Source organism: Melozone crissalis, unplaced genomic scaffold (genome assembly GCF_028551555.1).
Source record: "Melozone crissalis strain CALT ecotype California unplaced genomic scaffold, PUWL_Pcris_2 ptg000107l_1, whole genome shotgun sequence".
NCBI classification, from domain to species: Eukaryota; Metazoa; Chordata; class Aves; order Passeriformes; family Passerellidae; genus Melozone; species Melozone crissalis.
Window position 1 is genome coordinate 2,126,552 of NW_026535884.1, and position 18,051 is coordinate 2,144,602.

At 46.8% G+C, this 18,051-nt stretch overlaps 1 protein-coding gene across 2 annotated transcripts; it reads right to left on the reverse strand.

Annotated features, from left to right (window-relative positions):
- Window positions 1–811: 811 nt before the first annotated feature.
- On the reverse strand, window positions 812–10,153 carry SLC45A1 (solute carrier family 45 member 1). 2 transcript variants are annotated; one of them, XM_054291977.1, is made up of 8 exons: window positions 9,715–10,153; window positions 8,629–8,721; window positions 7,963–8,187; window positions 6,229–6,968; window positions 4,923–5,076; window positions 2,845–3,021; window positions 1,883–2,088; window positions 812–1,223 (listed from the first exon to the last, which is right to left on the reverse strand). In XM_054291977.1, exons 1-8 carry the CDS (start codon window positions 10,115–10,117, stop codon window positions 942–944), a joined length of 2,280 nt encoding a protein of 759 aa, XP_054147952.1. In that variant the 5' UTR covers window positions 10,118–10,153; the 3' UTR covers window positions 812–941. The 2 variants fall into 2 exon arrangements, with proteins under 2 accessions (XP_054147952.1, XP_054147951.1); XM_054291976.1 differs by lacking the exon at window positions 4,923–5,076 and having other exon boundaries at window positions 1,069–1,223; window positions 9,715–10,118.
- Between the last annotated feature and the right edge of the window lie 7,898 nt (window positions 10,154–18,051).

An 18,051-nucleotide genomic window follows, 5' to 3' on the forward strand; every position in this document is an offset into this window, starting at 1 on the left:
AAAATTGTAGAAACAAGAATGATGTGATGCAGGCTTCCATACAAATGATTTTTCTTATGAGTAAAGTTGTTGAGAGTAACCTTCTGCCCAAGGGACGAGATGGGAAAAGACCTTTCTCCCCAAAACTGGGTTATGGACAACTGCTGAATTGGATTATGGACAAATCCTCCTGCTAAGTCATCACAAACTCCCATAGTCTTAATTAAACTCTAATGAGGAAGGGAATATGCACATATTGGCAAACATCACCAAGGAGCACAGCCAGGACCCCCAGAGTGGGGTGTGGGAGCCAGGCCACAGTGCTGGCAGCCCACAGAGGTGTCTTGGAGCAGTTCTGCTGGTGGCAGCTCTGTGCACCCAGAAATAGTTTTAATAAATGCCTTAAAATTAACTCCTGGCCTTAACTGACACCTGACAGAGGACTGACACCACCCAAGCAAGACCAGCTGCTCTCAGCCTTCCCAGAGTTTGAAAAGCACCCTCCAGAGCCAGGGCAGAGGCTGCAGGTTGGAGCTGCGGCCCCCTCAGGAATCAGCACTGCCCTCGGTGAGCAGGGCTGCTCTGCCTGGCCGGGAGGTGGCACCTTGTGTCCCCAGAGTGGCACTGTCACCGTTCCCACGGTGGCAATCTCTGCAGCAGTGCCTGCAGCCCAGCAGCGACAGAGGGAGCTTGTCCCATGCAGGACATGCAGCCAGCCCGGGACAGCAGCACCAGGGGCACGGAGGGCACCCCCAGCCCCCTCTGCCACCTCGGGGCAGTCACAGCAGTGCCAGCGCCGCTGCCTCACCCCTCACCTTCCCTCCGGCAGCAAAGCCAGCACAGACCTTTCCTTGTGTGTGCCAAGCCCCTGCTGCCGTCCCAGGGGGCACAGCCCGGCCTGTCGCGATAGGGAGGCCGAGGGTGAGGCCAGGAGGCAGCAGAGGCCGAGGCAGCTCCTCCCGTTATTGGTTCCGTGCTCGGGGCAGCAGCGGGCGCTGCTCCTCCAGGGGCGGCAGCTCCTCGGGGGGCAGCAGCTCGTAGGTGACACAGAGGGACGAGAAGAGGCAGCCCAGGAAGGACACGAGGCTGGAGAAGTACATGGCACTGCTGGCACTGCCCACGGCCGCCGTCAGCGGCCCCATGGCCACGGCCACGAGGATCTGTGCCAGGAAGTACTGACAGCTCAGCAGCGAGATGTCAACGCCCATGCCACGGCGAGTGCCCTCCGACTGCGAGCCGACAAACTGCGGGGACACAGCCACAGTCAGGGGACACGGGGGATAAGGGCACAGAGTCAGGGGACACAGCCAGAGTCAAGGGACACAGGGGACACAGGCACAGAGTCAGGGGGTGCCACAAAGTCAGGGAGACACGGGCACAGAGTAAGGGGAACACGGGAGACATGGGCACAGAGTCAGGGGAACACAGGGGACAAGGGCACAGAGTCAGGGGACACAGAGTGAGGGGACACAGGCACAGAGTCAGGGGATTGTTCCGGGGGACACAGGTACATAGTCAGGGGGTGCCACAGAGTCAGGGGGACACAGCCACAAAGGGGGACACAGGCACAGAGTCAGGGGGACACAGGGGACAAGGGCACAGAGTCAGGGGACACAGGAACAGAGTCAGGGAACACAGAGTCAGGGGACACAGGGAACAAAGGCACAGAGTCGGGGGACACAGGAACAGAGTCAGGGGGACACAGGGGACACAGGCACAGAGTGAGAGGTGTCTTGGGGGATACAGCCACAGAGTCAGGGGTGTCCCGGGGGACACAGGCACAGAGTCAGGGGGTGTCACAGAGTATGGGAGTCCCAGGGAACTCAGGCACAGAGTCAGGGGGTGTCCCAGGGCACACAGAGGGATGTCCCGGGCTCCCAGCCCCTCCCGGCCCGGGGCTCACCTCCCGGCTCTGGTAGTAGTCGCAGAGCAGCGAGTAGGGCAGCGTGCAGAGCGTGGCGAACAGGATGCCGTAGGTGGCGCACAGGGACAGCAGCACGTAGACGTTCCTGGAGAGCGTGGCCAGGCCCGTGCCCAGCCCAAAGGCCAAATACGCCACAAAGTACAGGGTCCGTGTGCTGAAGCGCTCCTCCAGCTTCTCCAGCACGGCTGCAAGGAAACGGGACAGCTTTGGGGAGACCTGCAGCCCTCCCACTGCCACCCCTGCTCAGGCAGCCACATCCCAGTGGCAGCCCCTGAGGAATTGAGTGCCAAGGACCCTTCCAAAGCTGGCTTCCATGATGCAGCATTGCTGCCCTGTCTGCTCAGAGGGCACGGCAGAGCTGAGGCACTGCCCCCGTCCCAGAGAGTAAATGGGAACTGCTGGGGGTGGGCAGGCAGAGGCATGACACACTGACACACATGGCACACTGACACACTGACACACATGGCACACTGACACATGACACACATGGCACACTGACACACATGGCACACTGACACACTGGCACACATGGCACACTGACACATGGCACACTGACACATGACACACATGACACACTGACACACTGACACAGGGCTGGGGGGGCACATGACATCTGAGGGCTCTGCCTGGGTGGTGCTACACCAGAACTGTGCCTATGGTGACTGCATGGATCTCTGCATTCCATGTACTCTGAAAATGCCACTTGTGAGAGGAACCACATCCCAACAGAGATGTGTCCTCACTGGGTTGCTGACCTCAGCTGCTGTCAGTGCAGGCCAAGCTAAGCAGCAGAGGTAATGGGGTGACAAAAACCACTCTGCTACAGCACTTGTGCCATTGATAGGCTGTGTGCAATATAAACACTGCCCACTTGTTGCAGAATCACCACTTTTAAGAAATGTATCTTTTCCCAAAGTAGTTCAGACAGCTGTACCAAGTACCTGAATAGAAAGCAGCACTGAATGCATAGATGCACATTCCCCAGCAGCCCATGGTGACCCCAGTGTTGTACTTCTGATACTCATCTGAGTTGTGAGGTGCTTTTGGGTCCCCTTGGAACACCACCTCTCCCATGAAGTCAGTATAAAAGAGTAACATCCCCTCAAATGAAAGCCACCCTGAAAGAAGAGAAAAGTAACTTATTAGGATTTCAGAACATCTGTTTCCCCTTGTAAGCTGACATGGATGTTATCAGGTGAATTACAATCACAGCCCAGGACAGGTTGTGCAAGGAATGTTACATAACATCCACATTTATCTGAGCCCGCTGCTCCTGTGCATAATGCTGCAATGTTTGTTAAAGACATTCAGGCTGTTAAAGACCAAGATTTACCATTTGAATTCCTAAGTGGAAACCTCGAGGCTGACTAAAGGCCACAAAATACTGGTCTAACAAGACAGAAAAACAGATGACAGCAGTCTGAGCTGTGTTCAGGTTCTGACAGGACACAGCACTCAGTTTAACAGAGTGGCTCATCCCATAGTAATTTCAGGTTGCTGTTATCCTCCCACACAGGACTGGCAGGAGTGCTCCTTATGTCATGGCTGCAGCCTCCAGAGTGCCTCTGACACAGTTAAAAACTCTGCTCACAAACTGGCACCAAGGCCATTGATGTAGACAATCCCCTAATTCCTTTCACAGCCAATGAGTATTAATTACCTGGTCCCTTCTGTCCAATTTAGTGTAAACTGGAATGACTGCAAGCCCTTCCTGAACACCAGTCCCACACTGGTAAAGAGTGAAAGTAATCCTATACTGGTTACAGGCACTGCTGCAATGCCATGTTCCACACCTCCTCCTGGCCTGCTCTGGGACCCCTGGACATGAGCAAAGGGAGGAAAGTAAATGCCAGTCTCAGGGTGAAATACAACTAATCTCATCTTTCTGCTTGCTGTGATCAACCCCGTAAGATGTGCTGGTTTAGGCTCTTGTTGTTCCCTTTCTAGGAACACAGGCTTTACTTCTTTGCTGGGGTGTTTTGTGGTTCTTTTCCCTTCTAATTGTTCTAAGAAGGTACCTCATTAATATCTATATGGAAGAAATCAAGTTGTCTCTATTAGCAGCCAGTGCAGCAATAGATAAAATTGAAAAAGGTTCACCCAAGGCAGAGTCCTCCCTTGTGGCATTCACATTCTCTGAAAAAGCCCTTTGTCCAGGATTTTTCTCCTGGGAAGCTGAGAAGCCTCAGGGAAAAGGAAAACAATTCTTATTTCATTTGCTTCTCCTGTGTTTTGCTCCTTTAGAATGTGTTTGGAGATTGTTTACCCACAGGTGATTGCTTCATTGAATTCTGCTGTGAGTTGTTTTAACTCTTTGGCCAATCAGGGCCAAGCTCTCTTGGGGCTCTGGGAAGAGTCACGAGTTTCATTATTATCTTTTTAGCATTCAGTAAATATCTTTTCTGTATTCTTTAGTATAGTATAGTATTCTTTAATGTAATATAGTATTATAAAGTATATAAAGTATAATATAATATACCATACTATCGCATAGTATTCTTTAATATAATACAGTATTATAAAGTATATAAAGTATAATATACTATACTATACTATAGCATAGTATTCTTTAATACAATATAGTATTATAAAGTATATAAAGTATAATATTCTATACTATACTATAGCATAGTATTCTTTAATGTAATATAGTATTACAAGGTATATAAAGTATAATATAATATACTACACTATACTAAAGAATACAGAAAAGATATTTACTGAATGCTAAAAAGATAATAATGAAAACTCCTGACTCTTTCGAGAGTCCCAACACAGCTTGGCACCAATTGGCCAAAGAGTGAAAACAACTCACACCAGAATTCAATGAAACAATCACCTGTGTGATAATATAATGAATAGAATAGAATAGAATAGAATAGAATAGAATAGATAGTATAATAAAGTAATGAATGAGCCTTCTGAGAACATGGAGCCAGATGCATCATTCCTGCCTTTCTCAGGGGTGCCTTGCAAATACAACACTGCCTGGAGAAGGCAGGAGGGGCTTTGGGAGTACCTAGGAAGTGGTTGATGCAGAGGTTTCGCAGAGCCTTGGGCATGTGGCAGATGGTTGAGCACAGCAGCTTCACAGACAGCGGCTGCTCCGAGGCCTCGCCTGGTTCGTTGAGCTCGCTCTCGTACTTGACCCCGTTCAGCAGGATGTTGGCAACCTGCACCACGAGAACTGCCAGGTCAACAGCACAGCAAGGGAAGCACAAACATCCTTTCAGCAGATGGATGCAATATTGCACACCTATCTGATCATCTGACAGTTAAACTCTGTTGCTGGAGTTGACTTGGAGATGAAGAAGTGAATTAGAGTGGAACAAGTGACAATGGCAGCACTGCACTGCAGCTTTCAGTGTGCTTGAAGCAGCTCCTTCCCTTCACTAGGGGACTTGGTAACCACATTCAGATGACAGGCACAGCAGGAATGCATCAATTCCACTGCATTTATAGGAGCTGTAGCCACTTTCAGGTGAATGTGGAGCCTGAAGTTTTAGAGACACTGAGGAAGAAGAGGATGAGTTTAATTGAAACACATTATCACTTGCTAACCTCAATGCTCAACCTCAGTGTGCCCAGTATGTAAAATCCTAGCCCTAACAAAGTCTCCTCTCACAAACTGGGTCAAAAGTACAGCAACAACAAACAAAACAAACAAAACCAAAAAACCACCACCCCCAAAAATTAAAACAAAAAATCCCCAAACCAAACAAAACAAAAGAAAAATAACAGAGGACTGTTTACCTCATCCCAGATCATAAAAAAATGGGCCAGCATGCAGAGGTCTCAGACATTCCAAGTTATCACCAACAGTGGGAGGTGAGGTCAGAGTCTTATCCCTCAGTAAGGGAAAGCTCCCCTCCCTGATGGAGCCAGATGTAATGACTGCCATAAGGAGAAGCTCATGGGAGAATCCTATCCCTGGCCCTATTTTGCAGGTCTTTCTGTGGAAAGGGAAGATACAGGCTCAATAAAAATGTGACCTTTTCTAAGTTCATGTGGTAGCTCCCTTGGTAGTGAAGCAGGACTAAAAATACTGACCTAACTCTCACAAGTGGCCCAGTTAAGAGTGGGATATTCCCATTTCTGCCATCTTAACAAAGGCAGCTGACAGAGTGTCAGCCATAATTCACACTCTACCCACTGCTTTACTGATATAGAGTCATAGCAGGTGTGCTGTTCCTGTAATGACTTCTATGAGGAAGCTGTCACAAGAGTCTTTAATGAACAATTTGTGCACCACATATTTAAAACTATACAAAGAGATTAATAACACTCATGCTTACATGGTCATATCATTGATTTCCTGCTCTTACCTGCTGGCTGAAGGTTACATTTCTTCTCCTGTTATTCTCTGGGCAGTGTCCTGTTACAGCATCTGGAATGGCCAAGGTCTGAGGTCTTTTCAAGATCCCTGATGCCCGTGGCTTTATTGCATCCAGTGAGCCCACTCTCAGCACATCACTGTCACACCCTGATGTTAAGCTGCTCTCCCCTTGCTCCAGAATTCCATTTGCTCCATGGTAGCAGCCATCAGGCACCCGAGGGAAGCTGACACTGACAGGCTGCCTGGACAAACTAGCTGGAAGTGTCATGTAACTATTATGTCCTCCTGTAAAACAGTCTATAAGCACACTGTCAATATTTGAAGTCCCAAAGGATGATGCAAACTCATTAAGTCCTGTCAAGGAATTGTCTCTGCTGATAAAACTCCCGTATTTTGGCGTGAGTGGGCTCATGGGGGAAACAGGACTCGTAAAACTTGCATGTAAGTGAGCTGAGTTATGAGAAGCAGAGTTTTCATTTACATTGTCCTCAAAGAAGAAAGGTGGAGAAGGAGGGAGAGGAAGACTTGGACTTTTCATCACCTTTTTCTTCCTGTTAGAGGACTTTAAGGGTCTCTCTGGAATGCTAACTAGAGTCAGCACAGTAGCAATGGTCAGTACAATTGAGGTGAAGACATAGATGACACGGAGTTGCCCTCCTACAGCTTTTCCAAAACTGGTTTTATCCCAGTGTATTCCTCCAACAACATAACCAAAGCCACCTCCAAGACCTGGTGGAAAAACAGAGCCAAGATTATCTTCCCTATCCAGTCCCACAAGTCAGCAGCAGCACAGCATCACTTGTATCATGAATCATGAGTAGAATCTGACATTTCTGTTTTACCATTTGAGCCCTTTTAATTTTGAATGCACTAATAAACACAGCTGTGCCACAAGGACAGTCTGCATGTACCAACATGGTACAGAAAGTGCTGTGAAAGTGATGATAGAAATAATTAAAAGTTATTATTTTTCTTTGCCAAGAACAAAACACCTTACCTTTAGCTATTTCAGTCCGTAAACAGAAGTGTCCACCAGCCTTGTGACAAGGCTCTGCAATCATTCAGCTAAGACTGTTTTCCTGAAAGTGAAAATCCATTTTCCTCATATGAGGAATGCAGATCTAACTAAGACAGACCCAATCACTGCAGAAGTGTAGCAAGCTCATTACTCAGCACTGTGTTGACAGTGTGCAAAACTGCCACTGTGTTACTACTGATGAACAGGGAAGGTTTGAGAGCACCTTTCTCTCCATTCACAGGGTGAAAGTCTTTCAACACTCTCCTTTCTTACTCACAAACACATTCAAGAGTGTGGAATGGTCTCCTAGAACAGGGCAGCACAGCAATTGAAGATGACAGCAGAGAGGGATCAACAGCACCCAGTTTGCACTTTTGCCTCCAAGAGAGCAACTACAAGACACATATTCCACACAGCAGGAAGCCAAACCTCCTCCCTCAAGGGATAATTTTGTTGCCATAGGTCTTACAAAATATGTGAGGGACCTTCAGATGAACAGCCCAAGACTGTACCTTGTTAGAATTGAGGCAGTTACAAAAGCGTTTTGCAATAAGTAGATTTTTTTTTTTTTTTACAGTTAATTAGTGATACCTCTCAGTATTTGGTCATTATTCAGGAGAAGACCAGTGTTTCCACCCTGCTTTCTCCCAGCAGGGCTTGTTTACTCAGGGCTCCCATCTCCCAGGAAGCAGCAAGCAGACTTACCTGCTAACAAAGCGTGGATGTTGAGGCCCCTGTCCTGATCCACTGGGCTGCACACATCCATCATGTAGGCATGGCTGGGATTGTCTGCTGAATCTGCACTGAAGTCCATGAGGACAACACCACAGACTGTAAGGATGATCCCCCATTTGTGGTTATTCTCAGTGTCAGACAAGGCACTCCCTATGTCTTTGCCATTCAGCATAAGTGAGAGCCCGAGCAATGCTCCTGGGAACAAAACCAAAACAAAATCAGTCACTGTTTGTCAGCAAGCCTGCAGAGCTCCAGACTCCAAAAGCATCATTCTGCCTGCACAGCCTTGCAGCACTATTGCTCTTGTTCATAGCAATGCAGCCTGGGAAATCAGTGTGGCTTATAGGACACACATAATCCTTTTCCACTATTCGAGCTTAACAAATGTCTAGAGCTTACTTTGGCCACAAACATCCACATTCTTGACCCTCAAAACATCCCTTCAGACTCTGAGAAGTTTTTCTGTGTGGATCTCCAGCTGCCAAAGCATCAGCTGTGTCACTCACCATCTTCTTCAGACCCACAACACCAAACACCTCAGGAGCAATTTGTTCAGCTGAGTGTCGCAAGGGATGTCACAGAAGAGAGATGCACAACGTTTTTAAGTGTTATGCCCAGCATTTCTAAAAGACACACCTACTGCTAAAACCAGAATGAAAGGTCTTCTCCTCCCAAATCTTGATGTGCATCTGTCACTCCAGGCTCCCAGTAAAGGCTGTAGCAAAAACCCTAGAAAAAAAGGAATCACCAATGGACAGGATTCTTCTACAAGCCTGTTTCACAGAGGAGTTAAAACAGGCATGCTCTAAAAGGCAGTTAAGGCAGGACAGCACAGGGCAGTGACATCCCCAGCCACCCAGGGACACACAGCACACTGCCTGGCAGTGCCCAGGACAGGGACTCAGTAACAGAATGTGCTGCTGCTCACTGCAGGGCACTTCACTCTGCATCAGCAACACAGAGCTTGGCACCAGGTGAAGAGTCAGAGTACAAGTTACACATTCTTAAGCACTCTGTTCCTTACAAGCCATCTCATTTATCCCATACTAGATGTGAGATCCCCTGCAGGATTAGCTTGGAAAACAGCAGGAAGCAGATATACAAGTAGGAAAGATGCCTGTATTGATCTGTGCCAGCCCGTTAGGAGGGGCCTCTCTCTTCTTCCAAAGCACGTGTTGTGAGTACAAGGACAGGCAAACAGAATTTTCCAGTGGTATCCATAGTAATGGATTCACTCCCAGCCCTGCCTCTGTGCTAAGGCAATTCAATGCCTGCATCACCAGTGGTCAATGGGCTTTCAACATTGGAACACCTCATTTATTTCAGAAAGTTAAACAGGAGAAGGCAATCCCACTCTGCTCTTTTTCACACACCCTTGAAAACTGTCTCTGTATGCTATTTTTTCATGGGGACATAAATGGATACACTGATCTTCTTATGCTTGTATTTAAGTACAGGAACAGAACAACCAAAGGATACCCTGCCACAACTTTTAAGAGGTGGAGAAGTTATTAAAAGAACAGATATTTTGAGCACATTTGTCTTATTTCAGGCAGGGCACAGCAAGAATTGTCCTCCTATTTATCTGTCTGAAATTTTGGTTAGTAGTTTTTGACCTCGAGAGAGTATTCTCATGAACAGCTGAGGTACTGCAAACATAAAATTTTAAAAATCCCATAGTGGAAAAAATAAGAGGGAAGAAATAGCACCACAAAAAGTTACCTAATATAGGGCTGATGAACCACACCATCCCATAGAGCTGGTCAGGGAGCCCCATCTGGAGCAGCACAGGGGTTACATAGGCTGTTTCCATGGCATAGCTGAATTCAAGCCCAAAGAGAATGCACCCATTGAACAGGAGCTCCAGAAAAGACCTCTGAGGCTGGAGATCCCCAAAGTCAACCAGGTCCATGGGACAGGGAGTGTTGGGTGGGGGGGGAGGTGAGGGCCTGATGTGTTTCCTCCTCTTTGGGTGTCTCTTGAAGTTGTTGGCCCGGTGGCTGATGTGCCGTGTGGGCAGCCCAGGGTAGCCTGGGGCTGATGATCTCCAGAGCTCCTGGGAGGCCACACCTGACAGGAGTGCAGCATCACTGACAGGGCTGGGTGCAGATGGTGGAATCATCATGGCAAGGGGCCTGGAAGACAAACAGCTCAGAAGAAAATGGCTGAGGTAACCAAAACTTTGCTGTCGCAGACATATTTTATGAAAAACCCTTTCATTAAGATCTTTTCAGCTTTTCCATGTTTTGCTACTTTAAAATGTGATTTAAAAAATTGTTTACCCAGCATGTAAAATTGTTTTTACTTGATAACCAATAACAACCACCTGTGTCGAAACTGTAAACAGTCAAAATTTTATTATCATTCCATTCTTTTCTTTACTAACTTTCTAATAAAATCCTTTCTTCTATTCTTTTATGATAGTTTTAATATATCGTTTTCTTTTAATATAATATATATCATAAAATAATAAATCAACCTTCTAAAACATAAAGTCAAAATTCTCATCTCTTCCTACATCCTAAAACCCCTACAAACACCACACACTTTGCTTAGTTTTTTTTGCTGAAGTTCAAGTAATTTGTCAGCATTTCACATATGAAGTGTGGCCTTTGTGTTAGTTACAACCTCTGTTTTCCATGTCTTGATGGAAGGCATTTGTGCTTTATGGGCACATCTCCTGCATCCTTACAAAAATGAGACACCAGAGATACCCTCTAGGCTACCTAAGTATTTGCCTACCATCACAGGGGATTAAAATTGAAATATTTAAAACAATTAACAGTCACAGATGTCACACTTCCCAGAAGTTCCCATTGGGTCAGCAAAGGGTTTACATTTATGTAGAATTCACTTGAGTTAAATTTGCTCAAGCTGAAACAATAAATCATAATCTCAGTCTATGTTTACAATAATGCAAAGCTGTGGCCTGGCAGCAAATTCCAGACCCCTGCTGCAACATGAAATCACTTTGGCAGGAAATCCTTTTGCTACTGATCCTAGGACTCCTGCTGCCTGTGCAGAGGCCAAGGCTTAATGCAACTTTTTTCTCAATGACCAAGTTTGGTTTTATTCCTATTTCCATTCCTGAATTCAGCAGAGGAAGGGGGTCTGATCCTTAGGAAGTGAATCATGAGAAGAAGATTCATGCCCCACAAGCCACCCTCAAAACTGCTACTCCTCTTTCAGTGCTTAATGGTTCCCAAGTGCTGAAAAGGCTCCTTGGATCTCATCAGAGCCACTCCTGTAGCCAAAGCCTGCACAGTGTGGTGGGTAAAACAGCCAAATGGTTTCCAAAATAGCACAGCAGAGAGATGCCAACAGATCTGCTGCATAAACGAACCACATGTGATTTCTTGATTCTTTTTGCCAGAAATGGAAACAGCTCATGAGTGAAGTCTGACCTTTTCCTTATGCCTCCTTGCCCAAAAGCTGCTGCTGCACAAGAACAGCTCCACATCACCCCACCCTCTTCACCAAACCCTCACAAGAGCACACTAGTGAGTGAAACAGCACAAACAGCAAGTTGCAGCATCTTGCTGGAAAAGCTCATTAGGCACTAAGTCCCATACAAGGACCAGCAGGAAGAGAAGTGTACAGAGACTTCGTGAAGACATCTGCACCAGTGTTCCCCTTAACACTGTTCCTCCAAATTACTGAGAACTTCTAATGACCCATGTCTCTCACAAGCAGAGTACTTACTTTGCAGAGTACCTTTATCAGCCTCTAGGAAAAAGTAATTTCCTCACAATGAGAATTTGTTAAAAATTAGGAGATACCTGAAAGAAGATATAATGAAAACCTAATCAGATTCATGACATTCTAAAAAACCCTTTCTTTCACAGAGCCATGACAAAGAAGACAAGCTAGCAGCCCCTTTCACTACTATTATACCTTGCCATTGGCACGGAAGTGTTATCTCCTTATCTTCATCTATTAGTTTCATTTCATACTAAATCCTTTATCTCCTTTACTGTGTATTGCAAAGTGATTGCATTCCAAGTCCTAAGTGGCAATGTTTTAGTGATATAAGGAAAGACCCACCCCCATGCATGGGTCAAAAATACACGTGGTGACCTGCAATTACTTGAAATGAAAGGCTATTATTGACAGCATGTCGCTGGTCCAGCAAAAAATCAATGTAAAACTATGAACTGAGCCTATATCCTCAATCCTCCATCTTCCTCAACTTACTGCTGGCTCACAGGAAGACATCTCAAACCTGCCCTCGGGTAAATCTGATGATTTGTTGTGATCTGGTGATCACAGCAGCGGCAAGGCAGGAAATCTCTCCCTCAGCGTGGCTGCCAGCCCTCAGTGTCAATAGTTATTTGGGATTTTTGGCACTCCACATCTGTTATAGCAACACCTGCACATCACAGTGGAAGGCGATGCTGCTCTGCCGGCTGCTATCCGCACAAACGCGAGTGCTCGGGCAATGTGGTCCGCCCTCACCGCTCCTCCTGCCACCGCTACGCCGAAAATAACTCTGCTTTTCTGGCAAATCTGCTTCCGATTTTTCTGCGTCGGCTACCGAGGGCTCCCAAAACCCCACAGTCATCGGCGCCGCGGGGGAAGGCCGGCCCTGACCCTGGTGCTGACCCGGCCGCCGCCTGCCCATCCTTTGTGCCGGCCGGGCTGGAGCCGCGCGGGCAGCGCCACCGCCCCGGGCCAGGCCGGCCCCTCACGGCCCCTCACGGCCCCGCGCCTCACGTCCGCCTCCCGCGCCCCCGGCCCGGCCCGGCCGCCGCCTCACCTGCCCGCCCGGCCCGCACTGCGCCGCGCCGTGACGCCACCGGCCCCGCCCCGCGTTCTCCGCCGACACCGGCACCGGCAGCGGCCGCCCCCGCCCGAGCCGCCGGAGGGCTCCGAGCCCGCGCTGCTCCCGCCCGCGCCGCCCCGCACCGGCACCGCCCGCGCTGCTCCCGCCCACCCCGCACCGGCATCGCCTGAGCCGCGGAGTGCCCCGGGCCCGCGCTGCTCTCGCCTGCCCGCACCGGCACCGCCTCCGCCTCGGCCCCGGGCCCGCGCAGCTCCCGCCTGCCCGCACCGGCACCACCTCCGCGGAGAGCCCCGAGGCTGCGGCGGGGTCGGGAGGCCCCGGCGGGAGAAGCCGCCCCCCGTTCGCCGCAGCACCCACCGCTCCGTGCGGCAGCGCTCGGTGCAGCCGCTCCCGCCCCGGACGGATGCGGCTGCCGGGCGCTCATTCCCAAATTGGCACCGGCGGGGCGGATCGTGATAGTAAGGGTTTTAGCGGGTACAGAGATATTTTTTGATAGGCCTGTAGAGCAGATGCCGTAAAACATGATGCACACTTCTCTATTTAAGTCTTCCCCTTCCTAGACTAAAGAAATTAGGCAATTTTATTTTACAGTGCCATAATTTGGGCTTGTGTTTCAAATTTCCTCACAGTTTGCAAACAAAGATGTAATGATGTAGTGCAGTCTGCTCTACTTTTAAAATTCAGAGCCTTAATCATTAAGCATTATTAATTTTATCTTCAGAGGGTACCATAACACTGCAAGAATCCCTAGTATATATTAGTATTTAGGTCTTGTAGAATTTATTGTAGCACATAAATCAGTAGTCATAGGAGGAATAAAAGGTATTTGTCTGTATAAAACCAGCTCTAATTCATGCAATAGAGGGTGCAATCACATTTGGAAAAGATGCCAAAGTGCACTGTCTGAGGCAAACAGGGTTCAGCTAGGGGACAAGCTCATATAGAGCCTGAGAAGAAATTGTGAGAAATTGGGATAATCTTGTAGCACACAAGGACAGGCACAAGAGATCACTGCACATTCCTGTTCCACGAATTTCCTGCCACCTGATCTGTGGTTTTCAACTTTTTACATCAATTTGGCCATGATATTGGTCCAGTATTCTTCATCAGTGTTTATGTAATTAAACAGGAGTGTAAGGGACCTGTGTACAACATGTAGGGTTATTGACTCACAGCATGACATTGGCAGGGCAGAAAGGGGTTTGGACTTGTCTCAAAGAAAAGTGGGACTGGGTTCCTCACCTATGCTCAAATGTTCTCCCTCAAAAACCACAACTCAAACAGCATGTCTGCAATCCCAGAAAAACTCTTCCCTTCACTGCTTTCTAACACAGGGCTCTCTGCAAGAATCTTGTTCCTAAGCTGACCCTAAGGTATGTGCCTGATTGTGCCAGAATAGGTGAAGCTGAGCAAGAAACTTGACAAGCACTGGCATTGTTGCACTGTTGTTGTCAGCAATTTGCTACAGTTCACCTTTTCATCTCCTCTCCCCTGTCAAAATGCTCATGCAAGAGAAACTAAACAGAGATGAGAGAGTCAATCCAATGTCATAGATGTAATATTTGAGTAATGGAATAATCTCAAAAATACACTTATTTGTCCCAAACAACATGTGTTCCATGCCAGACACCATTGCAGGCTTCTCTTGAGGATGCTGCAGGTTCCCCATTTTGACATAGACTCTATCCCCAGTCCTCCTGGCAGATTTGAAGCTATTTTGGTGCTGGGATGTCACTCACCTGTCTGTGCTCAGCTTTTTCTTTTGCCTCCCCAGACATGAAGCTTCTGGATCTCCACCAACCCAGCCTTGCCACGTGCCACTCCTCGGTGCTGGTGACATGGCTGTGGCCACAACAGGATGCTGTGTCTGCACCCAGGTCTCATCCACAATATCCACTACTCCACTTGCTGCCTATTGAGAGAACAAACTGGTTTTAGAAGCCACATTCATAACAAACAGATTAAAATCATTGCAGTTGCTCTGGGAGAAAACAATCACATTCCCATTCAAAACCACAGGTTTTATTTACCTGCCTCCAGTGTCACAGCCACTGGAAAGAGCCTTCATGCTCTGAGCAGAAAAGGAGAAAAACAAAGAGAGAGAGAGAGAAAAAAAGGAAGATGAAGAAGATTTGAAACCCTAAGGATGAAGGACAGGAACAGAAGTAGGTCCAGCCAGCTGGTGAGAGAACATGAGCAGGCAGGCCTGCTGCCAGAATGATCAGACAGGTGAGGCAAGAGGCAACAGTGCTGGGAGAAGCCATTGCCATCAGAGGTTGTTGTAGGATCACCAGATACTTCTCACCCAGCTTCTGGTGACCAGGGACAGCTGCATGGGCTGGACATGGTGTCACACACCACAGTTGGTGCAGACCCAGGCTCAGCCACCCCTGCAGTGACCAGAACTGAGAACACAGCACAACCCCTGCTCCCTCCAGCCTCAGTCCAAGCACCAGCCATGTGCTAGAGCTCTGCAAACACTAGGAAGACGAAAACAGTATTTAAGAGTCCCATTCCTTGCCATGAGGATGGCTTTTTGTTCCACCTGGCCATGGAGAGTGGGTTATGTCATTAATGCTGGCAGTTATTTAATTGATTAATTCATGGCCATTTTGTACAATGATTTTTCCTCTTAAACATATTTGAGACATTAAACTCATGCTTATTCCATGGTCAATGAAATAAAATTGTCTGCTCAAAACTTAAATAGATTAACTCTTACACCATTTAGCACAGTGTGTCCACTTGGGGACAGTGGGACAAATAACTCTAGACCTTCCCAGGGTAAGAACAAAGGAGAGAACAAAAGCAATTCCTGCTGTGCATTCATTTATTAGCATCCTTTGGGCTTTAGACAAAACAGAAACCACAAATCTCCTCTCCTCTGTGAGTGTGCACATAAATTGCTGTTGAAATGTAAAGTTACTAATTTACTTTGTACTAGTTTAACCCACCAGTGTTCAAAAGAGCAGCTTTTGGTGGTGAATACCTACTGCTATGAATCTGCACTGTTCCCTCCTCACTTCTCGGGGTGCAAGATGGTTTGCATTCACTAAACACTTTTGTTAAGTCCTTCCACAAAGCAGCTTCTAACAGCATATTCATCTCTGCTCATTTACAGCTTGATGTTAGGCTCAGTGTTTCATTTGCCAGCAGGCCTCATTATTTGCTTTGCTCAGATCAGACCATTCCTCTGTTTCTTAGAAACCTCTCTTACAATCCCCATAATCCTTTCCTCTGAAGCAGACATTAGCTCCAGTCCAGTGAAATTCTGTGCAAGACACCAACAGAGAGCAAGCTGTTCTCCTACTGAAGAGCAGGGTTTCAGTTCTGTGGTGTTGGGTGTTTCTTTTTCTCCTTTTGCCTTAAAATTAATTTAAAACATCTTTCAGTTTGGTTCAGTGGATCCACGATGTCATTCTGTGATCCATCTGGAACTAGCAGCTTCTTTTCCAAACATGATTTGATGTTTTCAGGGGGAGAGATACAAAGTCTGTAGCAGACTCACCATGGAAGCTGTTTGGTGCTTGGAGGCTGCTGCTTTAGAACACCCAAAGGCCACATGAATGCTGGAGCAAAGATTAATCTGTGCTCAATGACTCAGGGAACAAAAGGCCTGATGAGTTACCAAGTTTTTGTGTCTGCAGAGGGACCTGTGCATACACTTGTGTTTTGATATTGGCCAAACACCAGGCACCCACAAAGGTCATTCACTCTCTTCTGCTATGTTGAGAAAAGGAAAAATAATTAATCAAGGACTTATGAGTTGAGATAAGAATTGAGAGAAAAATAATCTAAGGCAAAACAGACTCAAATTTAAAGGCATAAGGTGTCCTGTTGTTGGTTACACTGGAGTTACACAGATGAATACAAGTGTTCATCATACAGACATGTCCTCTAAATCCCAGCTGAACCTGCTCCTTCTACTGTCCACTTTTCCTGATCATTTCCAGAGCCAATCCCAGCTTGCCTTCTTCCCTTCAACTCTCCCTGCACATATCTTCCAGGCAGATGAGAGCTTTTGTTAAATCCAAATAAAACTCTGCTTTCCACAACATTGATGCTACCAGTTGAAGAACAAAATTTATATTTCTGTAAATGCCCAGTCATGCCACTAAGGTCTATGGCCTATAGTATTGAACACAAATACAGAGTAGGACAGAAAAAAACAAGCAAGTTCAAACAAGGTGAGGTGCACCTCAATTATATGTTCTTAATGCTTAGATGGTAAGATGAGCTTACCACGTAAATTACACCGCCCCAGCATCCCTCACCTGCCAACTGAGTGGGAGTAAAGCACTTGGTGGGCAGCTAATACAATGTAAGAACATAAAGAAACTTTGTATGTGCCAGTCTGCACAACACCTCCATATCTGGCCCTCAGCACATTGTCATATGACTTTAATAGCCCAGATAAATCAGTTCCTGAACTGAACTCCTACACTGCCTATATTAATGGATGCAGTTAAGCATTTAAAAAGACATTGAATTTTTTACTTTGAAAAAGGAAAAACACAACCAAAAAACCCATACCCAAAGCACCACCAGAAATAAGAATCAGCACTTTACTGCAGAATGAAAAGCAATGCTAGCAGCACTGATCTGTTGAGTTGTCAATTTATTGAGAAAATAAATTCAACATAGTGAATTACTTTAGATTATATGAACATCAGTATTTAATATTCAGGAAAATTTCATTAATGCCACACTTCACTAAACCATTCAAGTGTTGTGCAGTGTCAGCTGAACAGTTTTTCTTCAGTGGTTTGTACTTGATTTGACTCAGACATTTCCACAACAGCAGCACCTACATTCACTCCTTTGCTGCCCGGAGCTTTCTGCAGACTGCTCAATAAACATTTCTATTTACTTCTACTCAATAAACATTTCTATTTACTTCTGCAGAACAAACCAGTGCTGCCCTCATTAATATGAGGACGTTTATGCAGCTCCTGCCCTCATCAGCCTCCCCTTCAATGGCTGCTCTCTCACAATGAAAACCCAACACCGTTCAGAGAATTAGTCACTAGAGGGCACTTAGAGAACCCAGAAGATTGAGAATGTGCTGGGGATCAGAAGGACACGGCAGTTTAAAAGAGTCCAAATGATGAGATTTGCATTTACTTCCTAAGCAAACTCCTGCAACCAATATTTTAAGATACAAAAGCAGGAAAATAATTATATTTCAGATTATGACCTTTATCATATTTTGTCTTTCCATCAACTGAATTAAAGAAGACTGGGGAAAAACTCTCCTCTGAGGCAACACACAGACT